Below are 13,808 nucleotides of genomic sequence, written 5' to 3'. Positions count from 1 at the left end.
ATTCAGACCCCGTCAGCACTTGGGAGTCTTAGGAGAATTGTCCTGAGTTCAAGTCCAGCCTAAACTACAGAAAAAGACCCTATGTCAAAGAAAAAAACGAATGAATAATGAATGAATGAATAAAATTAAGACCCTTTATCCAGAACCAAGAACCCATACTCTGAAAACCAGAATTCAGCAATCTGGGTTCCGTTACCCAGAAGTAGGAGGTGGGGTGCGGATGGCAGCGCCGGGCGCAGGCCGCGGACCCCGTGGGCCCCAGGCAGCGGGGCGGCGCGCTCAGGGGCGAGGCCGAGACAGGGAGCAGATTCGGCTGCCCCACGTGCCCGCGCACACGAGGCCACACGCCCGCGCCCAGGCGCTCGTGGGAACCGCGGCGGAGACGGGAGGAGGGTGCGCGCGCGCGCACGCGCGCGCCCCGCAGAGGCGCCCCAGCCTTGGCAGCCGCGCGGCCCCTGGGAACCGGACCCCGGGGACAACGGCGCGCTCGCCTCCCCGCCCCGCCCGGCCGGCTGGCGGGCTGGAATACAGATGCCAAACTCATAATTGTGACTGAGGGCGACAGGGTCACCTTGAGCCCAGATGCTCGCGTGGCGACAGATGGCGCTGGCAAACCTGATTAGCAGCCCCCGTGCCAGCGCCTGTGGCACCTGCCTCCCCGCCCCCCCCCATTCTCATTACCCACCCATTACAGCCTGGGGGTGCGGGCGGGGCGGCAGCCCCGGAGGCCTCCCTGACACCGAGGTTCCCAGCTGGCTCCCCGGCTGGCAGGAGGTGGGCGCAGCTGAGGGTGGGAGGGTCGGGAGGGGGCAGTGGGGCCGTGTTGCTCACTGGGCACTGCTGGGGTCGCCCCCGGGACCTGGCGACACCCCTCCTCCCCACCTCCTGAGCCCTGAGAGCTGTGGCCAGGTTGGTTCTAGCCTGTGGGGCCTGCAGGTCAAAGGTTGCAGGCTCCCACTCCCCCCATGTTTCTTCGGGGCCCCTGTGGACCCCACCTGGCGCTGCCTTCCTGCAGCGGGAAGGGCTCCCTCCCCCACCCCTCCCCGAGGTCCCCTCCCCACTCCAGGGGGCATCGGAGGCGCGTGATGGCACCACATGTCCCTGCACCAATGCCAGACGGGCCCATCTGCCAGGACCCGGGTTCCAGCCGTCGGAGAGCCAGGCTGCCCGTGCCCACGGTGGACCCCATGCCCCAGCTGGGGAGGGGGCACCCGATGTCCACGCCTGCCCTGGCTGCCACTCCAGGGAGCCCCGATCGGTCTCAGAAAGGAACACACGCAGCTGGGCCTGCGACCTTTATGGTTCCATGGAAGCCACACTGGACCAGGGGCTAGGGGACCTCGCAGCCTCGTGGGGAGGAGCCTGTGTCCCCTGCCTCTCCCAGTAACTGTGTCTGTTGAGAGCCCTGGTGTCCTGGCACCTCCAAGACAGGGTCGAGGGCGGTGTCTCTGAATGTGTCCTCCCTGCAGCCAGGAGCCATTGACTCATTGCGGGGATGTAGGATCCAGATCCTCACCAGGCCTGAGGTGCACACCTGACACCCCGGCACCCTGGAAGGCTGAGGCAGGAGGACTTCAAGTTCCATCCAACCTAGCGATTTAGCAAGTCTCTGCCTCAAAATTTAAAAACAATTTAGGAGGCCCTGGGCTCCACTCGCAACACTGAAAACATTTCAGACCTGAAAACCAGGGCAGGGGTACAGCCCAGTGGCTGAGTGCCTGCCTGGCATGGGGGGGGGTCCTGCTGCATGAGACTGGGAAGGGATTGCGCCCCATAATGCGCTGACCTCAGACGTAGCTCAAGCCACACCTTGAGGGCGCACCGTCTACCTGTGCCTGCACCCCACACCTGGGGCTGGGTCCGGCACCCCTGGGAAGGGTGCGGGTTCAGGACATGTTTGTCCTTGCGTCCCTGATCTCTGACCGGGCATGTAGCATCCAGGTCAGCGTCTCTCTCTCCCTATTTTTTTTTTTTTTTTTTTTTTTTGCGGTACCAGGGATTGAACTCACGACCACACGCTTGCCAGGCAGGCGCTTATGCCACTGAGCTAAATCCTCAGCCCCTCTTATTTTCTTGTTACAGTTTTTTAAGTTTTGTCTTTTGTTTGTTTTGAGATAGGGTCTTGCTATGTAGCTCAGGCTGACCTTGAGCTCACTGTGTAGGCGAGGCTGGCCTTGAATTCACAGCATCCTCCTGCCTCAGCCTCCGGGATGCTGGAATGAGCAGTGTGTCATCTCTCTGTCTCTTGTTTAACAATGCTAGAATTGGGACTCATGCCCTCTCACTGAGCTGCACCCCATCTCAACACCAGTCTTGCTCATGTCCCTTGTGTCCAAGGTCCAAGGTCTGTGTCGTCTGTCTGTCTGTCTGCAGGGTCATCACAGCTTTGGGCCACATCGACAGCCCTCTACCAGCTCGGCGGAAATCTTCACCCGCCGAGGGGTCCTGGGGCCACCCATGCCACACCATAGGGCAATGGGCATGCGGCGCGTGCGGGCGGGCACACAGCTGTTGCAGGAGCTCAAGATGGCTTCGGAGCCGGGCACGTAGAGGGAGGCGCAATGGCCGAAGCACAGGCGGTTGTGCACGCGGGTGGTCGTGCATCTGGGCCGGGTCAGCACCTGCGGCAGGGCACGAGGGATGCAGGGTCAGGGCGGGGGTGGACGGGGAGAGGACTGGCCACCTGCTCCGATGGCAAGGCCGGGATGCTGTAGGCCTGCCCCTACCACAGTGGGGCTGTGACCGTGGTGAGGCCAGGGCCTCCCTGGTCACCTTCCTCACCTTCAGACCCTGGCCGTTCACACAGGAGAGGAGAAGGTATCACCCACCTCCAAGGATTGCAGAGGGAGAGAGAGGGGGCGTGGACAGGCAGCCTGGGGCTCGGGCACGGCGTGGGGGCAGTGGGTCCAACTAGAAATGCAACACAGTGCCTGGGCTGCAGTGGGTGCTCCATATACTCTGGGTCCTCCCTCCCTAAGTGGATCTGTTATCTCAGCCCTAACCTGGGTCCTTCAGGGCTGAAATCCTGCCTCTAGGTGGGGCTGTGGCACATGCCCGAAACCTAGGAGGCTGAGGCAGGAGGGTCACAAGTTCCAGGGCAACTTAATGACTCAGAGAGAAATAAAAGGGTGGGTAGGGCTGGAACTGTTGATCAGGGTAAAGGATCTGGGTTCAATCCCCAGGGCTGGAAAAGGGAAAGAAACAGGCTGGCGGGGGGGGGGGGGAGCAACGGGGAGGGAAGAGCCTGCACCCTCCCCCAACCAGGCCCTCTTCCTTAGGATAAGACACACAGACTGGCCACCAGAGACCAGACGTCCACCTGGCATCTGTCCCCTCCCATGTGGCTCCAGCCCCCTGGAACCTAGACCACCTGAAGCCAGGGCCTCTGTCTTGATGATGGCTGTGGCCACCGACATAATTCATAATTCCAGCCCAGGCCAGCAGGAGAGATGGTGGGGCAAGCCCAGCTACTTGGGAGGCTGAGTCAGGACAATGTCGAGTTACAGCCCAGCTTGGACAACTGAATGACTTGGTGAGAGCTTGTCTCAGGAGTTAAAAAAAAAAAAAAACAGTAAAAGGGTTGGGTGTTTGGCCCAGGGTACAGGTTCCATCTCCAAAACCAGAAAACAAAACATGAAAGCATCCAAGGACCCTTGGGAGCCAACACCTGGGCTCAAGCCCTTCGGTCAGCCCTTTGCCGATCACCCCATTTTGCAGGGGGAAAACTGAGGTCAGAGGCGGGAAGCTACTTACCTGGTCCCACAAAAGTCACCACTAAGACCAGACCTGAAGCTGCACCCAGGGAGCCACCAAGGCCCTGTCAGCCCTGCCTGAGCGCAGCCGTACCCCATGCCCATGGGAGGCAGGTAGTACCACAAACCATCGTGAATTCATTCAACAAACACTGACTGAACCCATCTTGTACCTGGCCTTGCCCTAGGGCTGGAAACAGGGACCCTGCAGAGAACAAAGCCAGACAAGGTCCATTCTCTCCATGGGCAGGGACCGCAGTGACGGAGGTGGACAATCCAGCTCCTTACAAGCACTTCAGCCAGGCCTGGTGGTGCACACCTGTGAGCCCAGCACTTGAAGCTGAAGCAGAAAGATCACTGAGAGTTCAAGACCGGCCTGGGCTACACAGTGAACTCAAGGCCAGCCTGAACTGCATAGCGAGACCCTGTCTCAGAAAGACAAAAACTAAAAAACAAAAATAACAAGAATTTGCTGGGGATTTGGCTCAGTGACACAAGCACCTGCTTGGCAAGTGTGAGGTCGTGAGTTCAATCCCATTACCACTACCACCAAAAAAAAAAAATAAATAAAATAAAAATACTGTCAAAAAAAAAAAAAAAAAGAGAGAATCTGAGGCCACATGAGCTGATGGCACCTGTGCCAGAGCCTCCTGACTCAGCCTCCCAGGTGCTGGGATGACAGGTGTGCACCACCACGCCTGGCTGGCATTTTTAAATAAATGACATTTTAAACAGCTGAGAGAAAGGGCTGAAGCTTACTTGGGTGAGAGATGAACGCCAGGGAAAGGATACAGTGTGACATGCAAAGGCCCTGAGAAGGATGGAGCATTGGCACCCATGAAAAGTAGGAGTGAAGTGAGGAGGAGAACTGGAGATGAAGGCCTGAGGGAACAGCGTCAGCGGATGGGGCTGTGGGGGCACCAGGAAAAAGCACGGTTTTGTCCCAGTGAGGTGGGAGCCACAGAGCAAGGAGGGATGGGACCTGACTCAGGGTGCCCACACACACCCCCCCCAGACTGACGGGAAAGCAGCCAGGAGGCTGCGACCCGGATCCCCGGATCGAGGGTCTGCTTAGAGAGGGACACTGAGGCGCTCACTGTGGAGTGCAGGGCGCAGGACACAGGGCCTGAGTGCAGGTCTATCTGGGCTGGGGCCCGGCTGCTCCGAGGGTCCCAGGTTCATGGCCTGCTCCAGCCAGGGTACAGCTCTTGCTTAGCTCCCAGGACTCCATCTGTGGCCCATTCCGCCCTTGGCTTCTCACCTGCACGAAGGGCACCGCCCTGCACCGCTCCTGGGCCACCTCCTGTGGGTCCAGGGGCAGGGCCAGCGCCCGGCCTGTTGCTCCTGGGCCCCACCGCCCACCATCCTGCAGGCCCAGGAAGGCCTTCCAGCTGCCCCAGGCAGGGGGTGCAGGTGCCAGTGCCCCCCGCTGGTCAGAGGCGGCCCAGGGCTGCGTCGGGGGTGCCTGGGTCCTGGGCTGCACCGAAACTGCAGGCAGCCAGGCCCCGCTCAGCAGCCCCAGCACAGCAGCAAGCAGGCCCCGCTCCAGCTCCATTGTGCTCTGGCCTAGGTTGCGCTCAGGGTTGCCGGCAGTGCACAGGCTCCATGGGAGCTGCTTTTAACCCCAGCTCGCCCAGCCCCAGCCTGGGGGGCCGTGTAAACTCACACCTTGGGGAGAGTAAAGCAGGCCTGCTGGGTCGCAGCCCCTCCCACACTGAGCCCTGTGTCTCCCCAGCTTCTCAGGAGGCCAAGCAGGGAAGAGCTGGAATTGGAGGCCACCCCGGCTCAAGATAAAATAAAACGGGCTGGGCGCCGGCCTGGCGGTGCTTCTGGAGCCAACGTCTCCAAGGATCAGAAGCTGCTCAGTTCCACAGCTCAGGGTGGAGCACTGCCCTGCACCTTCCAGGCCCTGGCTTCGGGCCACTCCTGCATGGAAAGAAGAAAGAGCTGTTTCTAAAGCTGTGCGCACAGCTGTGCTCCCAGCCACTCAGGAGGCTGAGGCAGTAGGGTTTAAAGTTTGAGGTTGTCCTGGGTAACTTCCAAGTTCCTGTCTCCGAAGAAAAATCTTAAAAGTACTGGGACGGAGCTGAGCGTTCCCTGGGGTCCATCCCCTCTACTAGAGCACACCACAAACACTAGAAAACAAAGTATCAAAATGAAAGAGCCGGCTGGGGGCTGGGGATTTAGCTCAGCGGCATGAGCTCCTGCCTTGCAAAAGGAGGCAGTCGTGAGTTCGATCCCTGGTACCGATAAAAAGGAAAGAGACAAAAAGAAAGAGCCCGCTGGGCGTGGTAGCTCACCTCTGTGAGCTCAACCCTTGTGAGGCTGAGGCAGGAAGGTCGCAGTGAGTTCCAGATCAACCTGGGCTCCAAAGTGAGCTCAAGCCAGCCTGAGCTGCACAGCGAGACCCTGTCTCAAAAAGCGACAAACAAGAAAAGAAACGAGGGCTGGGGATTTAGCTCAGCGGCGTAAGCGCCTGCCTTGCAAGCAGGCGGTCGTGAGTTCCATCCGGGACCGATTTAAAAAAAAAAAAAAAAAAATTAAAAAAAAAAAAAAAAAAAGGAAAAGAAACGAGCCCCAGAGCAGGAGGCACGGTCAGCCAGGCCCCGGGGGTGTCAGTGCCCAGGGCTGCACGCGGGCGGGCGAGGCGCTGGGAACGCGGCGGGGGACACGGCTCGCACCGGGGTGCGGACCGGGCGTGGGAAGCCTGGGCGCAGCTCCTTCCCGCGGCCGAGCTGCGTGCGCGCCCTCTGGCGGCGGCCGCGCCCCCCATCGCAGAGTTCGGGCCGCTCCGGCCTCGGGGCTGAGCGGCTCCACCTTGGGGGCACCCTGGGCCCCCGGCTGTCCCCGCCTCACCCCAGTCTGATTTTAGGGACCTGGGTCGTATCGAAATCCACCCAGAGCCGGTCGTGGTGGCCTACCTCTGCCCTACCGGCCCTTGGGAGGCTGAAGCAGGAGGGTCGCTGCGAGACTGGGCTCCACAATGAGACCCTGTCCGAAAAGCCGCCAACCCAAGAGTCCCCCCACTCCTCACGGCCGCCCGGAGCCTGCACCCGGCAGCCGCAGCACTCTGCTCCTCATGCCGCTGGCAGACCCCGTCCCTCCGGGCCCAGACCCCCGGCTCCCCCAGGCCTGCCGGACGTGCCTGTACCGCCAGCCCCGCCACCCCGCCTTTCCTCACTCACGCCACGCCCCGGACCCCCCAGGATTTCAAGGGCGCAGATTTCCGGGCTCAGTGGTACGCCCGGTAATCCCAGCTCTTCCCGGGACACAGGTGGGAGGGTCACCAGTTCAGGTCCCGCCTCAGCAAGAGAGGGAGACCCGGCTCCAAATTTTTAAAAATTGCTCGGCACGAAGGCCCTGGCCCAGCCCCCAGCCTCCCTGTTCTCCGTAACCCCGCGTCCCCTTAGCCTCTGCGCTCCTGGCGACAGGACGAGTGCATGTGGCTTAGGCCCCTGGAGACTTCACAGATGGACATAAAGGGGTAATTGCAGGGCGCTCGGAGCCCCTTTCCTCCCAGTTCCCCTCAACTCTCACTGACTGCCCCACCAGGCCCCTTACTGAAAATAAACCTCGCTGCCCTTACACTGTGGGTGCCTGGTATTGGGTCCCATCGAGGAGGAAAGAGACTGAGATGCACACACCAAAAAAGAAAAGAAAAGGAAAAAAAGGAAGGATGTGTGAGGGTTCCAGGTTCTATGAAAATACTATGCTCTGCACGCGCGTCTGCGTGTGGTATGAAGGATTAAACCCAGGCATACACTACCACTCAGCTACATTTCACCCCCCCCCCCTTTTAAATCGGTATCAGGAATTGAACTCACGACTGCGCACGTGCAAGGCAGGCGCTTATGCCGCTGAAGCCCCACTAAATCCCCAGCCCAGGCCCTTTTAATTTTAAGACAGAATCTCACTAAATTGCCCAGGCTGCACCCCAACCCATGGCTGGCTTTAAATTTGCAATCCTCCTGCCTCAGCCTCCCCAGTACCTGCAATTACAGGCCTTGCCAGCAAATCCAGCCATATTACACTTTCTTGGGGGGAAGTCTTTTTGGGACAGTCTCCCTATGCAGCTCAGGCTGGCCTTCAGCTCACTTTGTAGCCCAGGCTGGTCCTGAACTTACAACGATCCTCCTGCCTCAGCCTCCTGAGTGCTAGGATCGCAGGCTGTGTGCCACCACGCCGGGCTTAGAATAAATTACTCTTGGGCAAATCTTTGGTGAGTCACTTCACTCTGAACCCTAACCAATTCCCCACCTTCCCCCGTAAAACACCAACCATGATCACTTTCTTATAAATACAGGACTCCTGTTCATGAGGCTGATTTCAGTTACCCACAGTCAACTGCAGTCAGAAAACCCTGAACAGAAACGTCCAGATGTAAGTCATTCGTGACTTTTCCATTGCCTGCTAAAACCTGTCTTTGCCCAGGGTATTCACACCTTGTGTGCTCACTGCCCGCTAGCCACCTATTGGCCATTGCAGTTAGAGGATGCTAACATCACCCTTGGTAGTGGAGCCTGGCTGGATGGCGTGACCTGGAAGGTCTGTCTTCCCTCCCTGGCCTCTCCCCTCTCTCTGCTCTTGGCCACCCTGAGGTGAGGGCTCTCCTCCGGCAGCCTCTTCCCCACACCCAGCCTCATCTCCTGTTTTAAACCCACATGGAAACAGTCTGTGTAATCTCTCTGACTCTTGCATCTTTATGTGAATTATTTTAGATATTGAAATCACTATAGATTAAAAATATTAAAAAGCAGCTGGGTATGGTCTGCTCACCTGTAATCCCAGCACTTGGGAGGCTGTGGCAGCAGGACTGCTGTGAGTTTGAGACCAGCCTGGGGGCTGGGGATTTAGCTCAGCGGCATAACTGCCTGCTTTGCAAGCAGGCAGTTGTGAGTTGGATACCCGGAAAAAGGAAAAAGACAAAAAAGAAAAAGAAAATGAAAAAGACCAGCCTGGGCTGCATATTGAGTTCATGACTGGCCTGAACTACATGGCGAGACCCTGTCTCAAAAACAATAAATAATAACAACCAAAAAAAAAACACTTCCTTGCCTGTATTTATAGTTTTCCTATACATGTTTTACTGTCTTTGTCTCTGTCTTGAAGGGTTGGTTTAATCTGGCTTGGTGTTTTTACGTAGTGCAGACCTGGTCTCTCACTATGTATCCCAGGCTGGCCTCAGACTGCTGCAATCCTCCTGCTTCAGCCTCTCCATTGCTGGGATTTCAGATATGTGCCACCACACAGGGCAGCTTTCCTACAAATGTATTCATTCAGAAAAATAATTGCTAGATATTTTCCCTTTCCTTTTAGTTTTTCTTCTTCTTTGGAAGTGCGGAACTCAAAGCCTGTGTGGGTTAGGCAAGAATCTACCGATGAGCTGCACCCAGTTCTCTCTTTTGGATCTGTAATTGAGACGTAACCACACACACTTACAGGGCTAGTGTGACACCCAGTACCTGTACACACTGCACAAGGGTCAGCCCAGAGTCACCGGCCTGTCACCTGAAACATCTGTGCTGGCAACATTTAACATCTGCCCCACTCCGAGGAAGCACCACCAGCTGTACCACGGGCCAGTAGGAGTCACTTCCCCAGGCAGCTGCGCCCATCCTGACACATAAAAAATTACCCATGTCAGCTATATTCTTTAGTGGTGCTGGGGCTTGAACCCAGGGTAACCCCAACCCCTTTTTACTTCTGATTTTGAGACAGGTTCTCAGGCTGGGCTCAAATGTGCCATCTTCCTGCCTCGGCCTCCCAGAGCATTAGGATCCTAGGCTTGCACTAGATCATATAATTTTAAACATTTTAAATGTAAATTTAAATATTTTTTATTTAAAGAGAAAAAAAGGACATAAAAAAAACAGAGCAGTAAAAGGGTACAAATAATACAGTATTTCAAGAAAAAGAAATATACAGTAAGAAAAAAAAATATACAGTAAGAAATCACCAGAATAGGTTACATATTATCTTCCCAGGAACAGTTGTCCAAATTACAAAATTAAAGCATATAAAGTGGACATTCATACAGTGAAATTGGAGACAGTTCCGTTCAATGATCCAACAAAAGCTCAGTAATATAGTTTTCCATCCTACACACTCGAACACACCTGCAGTTATATCCCTTAGTCCACCTTTCTTTCCTTTTTTACAATAACAATTAGACTTTTTGGGCTTTATTACTTCCATGGTTCTTATTACTTTTTTTGAAGAGAATAAAACCAAATGTGACTAAGCAAAACAGAGTCAGAACAGAAGGGTGGGCATAGCACGATGCAAAAACAGAATACCAGGTGATCAAAAGTGGTTACCATTGTGCCTCTTGCTATTTTTAAATTGATTTGTCTATATCATCAGGTATCATCAGAATTGATCAAAACAATACAGAACAAGATCAATAAAACCTACACTGAAGACCTTGCAGGACTTCAAAAAAAGGATAATAGTCAAACCATAAATTTAAATATTTGAAATAAATGTTGGACTGAAGATTTAGCTCAGTGGCACAAGAGCCTGCCTGGCAAGCACGAGGCTGTGAGTTCCATCCCTGGTACCTAAATAAATAAATTAATTAAATAAAATAAATGTCTAGGTAAGATAGAAAAATACGGTTAAATATTTCACGTTAGGTGTGGTGGCCCAACCTTGTTAAAACGCATTTGGAAGTATGAGGAAGGAGAATCTTGAATTTGAGGCCAGCCTGGGTTACCCAGTAAGTTTAGAGCAGGCCTTGACTACAGAGCAAGATCCCGTCTCAAAAAAGCAAAATAACAAGAAGCATACTTGTAATCCCATCATTCAGAGCCTGAGGCAGGCAGGCGGATCGCTGTGAGTTCAATGCCAGCCTGAACGACTTCGTGAGACCGTATCTCAAAACAAAGAAACAAGAAAAGAAAAATATCAAAAAACTGACTATCCTTAGCCTGTCGGTGAGGTGAAGTAGGGGTACACATCTCTCCCTGAACACCCGTGTACATGTGGCCGTCCACAACACAGACCCACCAGGGCTCAGGGATGCAGCTCAGCGCGCCAGTCCTCAGTTCGATTCCCGGGGCCGAAAGCGAGCTTGTGAATATTTAAACACAACGCAGTACGATGGAAGTCAGGCTGAAGTTGAAATTGTGAAGTTTTCAGTAAGATTACTACAGTAAAGTACAGGGCTAGGACTCAGCTTACGTAAAAGGACTGCATATTTCCATTTTTTTATAATTTTTTTTTTATCGGTACCGGGGGTCGAACTCATGAAATGACCGCCTGCTTGCAAGGCAGGTGCTTATGCCATTGAGCTAAATCCCCAGCTCCTATTTGCATTTTTTAAGATGTAGTGTATTCAGAACACTGAAAGGCCGCACAGAGCCAGCGCGCCCCACAGCGGCCGAGCGCAGGACGCCCCGCCTCGCGCCTGCGCTCAGGCAGCGCCGCGGACGACCCGGCTGCCGAGAGGACCCTGGGGCAAGATGGCGGCGCCCATGCACCAGGTCCGCGGCCTGCTGAGGCTGGCGGCGACCCTACGCTCCGGCTCGCGCGGCTACCGAGCGCTGCCACCTCCACGCCGATCGCCGGAGCCCTATTGGCCGGACCCTGAGAACCCACTGACCCCACGCTGGCAGCTGGGTCCGCGCTACGCGGCCAAGCAGTTCGCACGGCATGGCGCCGCCTCCAACGTGGACCCCGGCTCGTTGTGGCCGACGTCCGAGCAGCTGCGCGAGCTGGAGGCGGAGGAGCGAGAGTGGTACCCGAGCCTGGCGACCATGCAGGAATCACTGCGGGTCAAACAGCAAGCGGAAGAACAAAGGCGGCGAGAGAGGTGTGTGTGTGTGTGTGTGTGTGTGTGTGTGTGTGTGTGTGTGTGTGTGTGTGTGTGTGTGTGTGTGTGTGTGTGTGTGTGTGTGTGTGTGTGTGTGTGTGTGTGTGTGTGTGTGTGTGTGTGTGTGTGTGTGTGTGTGTGTGTGTGTGTGTGCGCGCGCGCGCGCATGCTGTGTGTGTGTGTGTGTGTGTGTGTGTGTGTGTGTGTGTGTGCGCGCGCGCGCGCGCGCGCGCATGCTCAGTCGCTTGCGCACGCGCGAGGCGCGCACGGCCCCGGGGCCCTGGCGCCGGTGCATCGTGCGTCTGCGTATTGCCTGCTGTCTGAAAGCCCCGGCTCGGGTGTCCCCTGGCCCAGGCGCCGAGGACCCAGCACGGAGCAAAACTGGCAGGATAGGTTCAGATCACAACAGGATCGTTAAGAGCTGAAAACTGGGTAGCCGGGCGTGGTGGCGCGCGCCTGTCATCCCAGCACTCCCGGGTTCGAGCCCCGCCAGGGCATTGTAGCGAGAGGCTGCCCAGCCAGCCAGGCTGAAGGATGTTTTAGGGCTGTGAAAGGATGATCTTTACCCAGAGCTCGGCATGAGCTGACATCATGATGATAAAGACGTCTTGGGGCAGGGATGCCATACCCAGAGGAAGCAGCTGGCAGAGGTCCCGGAGCTTACAGTGGGCCAGGAGGCCGCTGGGGCTGGGAAGAGTGAAAGTGAGGGCAGTGACTAGGTATGGAGTCCAGGCAGAAACTGGCCTCGGAGGCAGAGTTGAGGGGTTAGCCCAGCTACTTTGGAGGCTGAGGCAGGATTGTAGGAATACAGCGTAGGTAGACACCTTAGCAAGACTGTGTCTAAAAAAAGACAACTGAAGGAAGAGTGGCAGCAGGAGCAGAGGCATCTGCATGACTGCTTCCTAGGGGCGCCTCAGCAGCCTTGAGCAGGGCAGGGACCACCCTCCATGATGCAGCTGGCTTGCACGCAGTAGGTGGTGCTGCACCAGTGCACTACTGAGCTCGTGCCTCAGTTTAGGGGTGGGAGATCCACTTAGTGTGCCCAGGTGTCCAGAGTGCCAGTGAGTGGTGGAGCTGGGTGACCCTGGCATGGGACCTTAACCATACGTTTCCCTTTTCTTAAACTGTGGCTGTGATTGGTACTACAAACAGGCTTGGAGGGAAGCTGCCAACCCGGCTTTGGTTTGTTTTTGAGATAAGGTCTCCCTGTGTACCCCAGGCAGGCTCCTGCCTCAGCTTTTAAGCACTGAGGTCATAGGTGTGTGCCACCATGTCTGCCTTCCAGTCTGTTTCAGGCCTTCATTCCTGTGCCCTGAACTGGCCAGGGACACAGCAGGTGATCTCTGTTGCCTGTGGAGCACACAGTAGGTGCTCTGTGAAGCCTGGGGTGAGAAATGAGGTGTCCCAGGGAACAGCCCCCCAATACATCAGACTGACCTGGCCCTGCACTGAGACCACAGCCTAGCCCTGATCTCTGCACCTTTACTGCCAAGCAGAGAACTCTTCCTGCCTGTCATCTGGGTGGAACCCTGGGGCAGGCTCTAGGCAGAGGGTGGCATCCCAGGGGACATCACTGCATATCTGCCATACTCCCCACACAGGGAGCAGCTCATCGCTGAGTGCATGGCCAAGATGCCACAGATGATTGAGAACTGGCGGCAGCAGCAGCGAGAGCGCTGGGAGAAGGTGCAGGCAGACAAGGAGCGCAGGGCACGCCTGCAGGCTGAGGCTCAGGAGCGCCTGGGCTACCATGTGGACCCGAGGAGCACGCGCTTCCAGGAGCTGCTGCAGGACCTGGAGAAGCAACAGCGCAAGCGCCTCAAGGAGGAGAAGCAGAGGCAGAAGAAGGAGGCCCGGGCCGCAGCCATGGCTGCCAGTGCTGCCCCGGACCCAGCAGCCTCTGGGGCAGCAGCCCCTGAGCTTGCCCTTCCCTAATAAAGCCTGCTGTCCAGCAGCCCCACTGGCTCTGTGTACTACCTGCAGGTCCTCCCCAGGACCCAGCTCAGGCCCCAGTCTCAGCCCACCCGGTCTGAATGGGTGAGGACTCTGGGCCATGCCAGAGGGCTTCGGGGGAAAATCGATGTGCTGGGTGGGTAACAGGAACAGATGGCAGTGGGGAGACACTTCTGTTTACCAACATACATCTCCAGTAATTAGCCAGTTACCAGGGGGAGGCGCAGCCCAGACAGACTGCAGTGATGGTGGTAGGGGCTGGGAGAGGGGGTCCTTCCGGTGCTGATGGA

General features: G+C 56.4%; 2 protein-coding genes across 2 annotated transcripts; one reads left to right on the top strand and one right to left on the bottom strand.

Moving 5' to 3' along the window:
* Nucleotides 1–2,066: 2,066 nt before the first annotated feature.
* Nucleotides 2,067–5,407, bottom strand: Dand5 (DAN domain BMP antagonist family member 5). Its single transcript, XM_003468157.3, has 2 exons — nucleotides 5,014–5,407; nucleotides 2,067–2,621 (listed from the first exon to the last, which is right to left on the bottom strand). The coding sequence occupies exons 1-2, from the start codon at nucleotides 5,305–5,307 to the stop codon at nucleotides 2,379–2,381; spliced, it is 537 nt and encodes a 178-aa protein (XP_003468205.1). The 5' UTR covers nucleotides 5,308–5,407; the 3' UTR covers nucleotides 2,067–2,378.
* Nucleotides 5,408–11,177: 5,770 nt separating this feature from the next.
* Gadd45gip1 (GADD45G interacting protein 1) lies at nucleotides 11,178–13,519 on the top strand. Its single transcript, XM_003468160.5, has 2 exons — nucleotides 11,178–11,565; nucleotides 13,167–13,519. The coding sequence occupies exons 1-2, from the start codon at nucleotides 11,216–11,218 to the stop codon at nucleotides 13,498–13,500; spliced, it is 684 nt and encodes a 227-aa protein (XP_003468208.1). The 5' UTR covers nucleotides 11,178–11,215; the 3' UTR covers nucleotides 13,501–13,519.
* Nucleotides 13,520–13,808: the final 289 nt, after the last annotated feature.

Source organism: Cavia porcellus, unplaced genomic scaffold (genome assembly GCF_034190915.1).
Source record: "Cavia porcellus strain 051 isolate PalLab524CR breed Dunkin Hartley unplaced genomic scaffold, mCavPor4.1 scaffold_17, whole genome shotgun sequence".
Lineage (NCBI taxonomy): Eukaryota > Metazoa > Chordata > Mammalia > Rodentia > Caviidae > Cavia > Cavia porcellus.
Note: the sequence above shows the minus strand (reverse complement) of the source record. Positions and strands in the feature narration are given on the sequence as shown.

Coding starts and splice junctions, on each gene's coding strand:
- Dand5 (XM_003468157.3), bottom strand. CDS start 5,307: ATGGAGCTGGAGCGGGGCCTGCTTGCTGCTGTGCTGGGGCTGCTGAGC. Junction 2,622..5,013: donor GGGCGGTGCCCTTCGTGCAG/GTGAGAAGCCAA, acceptor GCCCTGCCGCAG/GTGCTGACCCGGCCCAGATG.
- Gadd45gip1 (XM_003468160.5), top strand. CDS start 11,216: ATGGCGGCGCCCATGCACCAGGTCCGCGGCCTGCTGAGGCTGGCGGCG. Junction 11,566..13,166: donor GAACAAAGGCGGCGAGAGAG/GTGTGTGTGTGT, acceptor CTCCCCACACAG/GGAGCAGCTCATCGCTGAGT.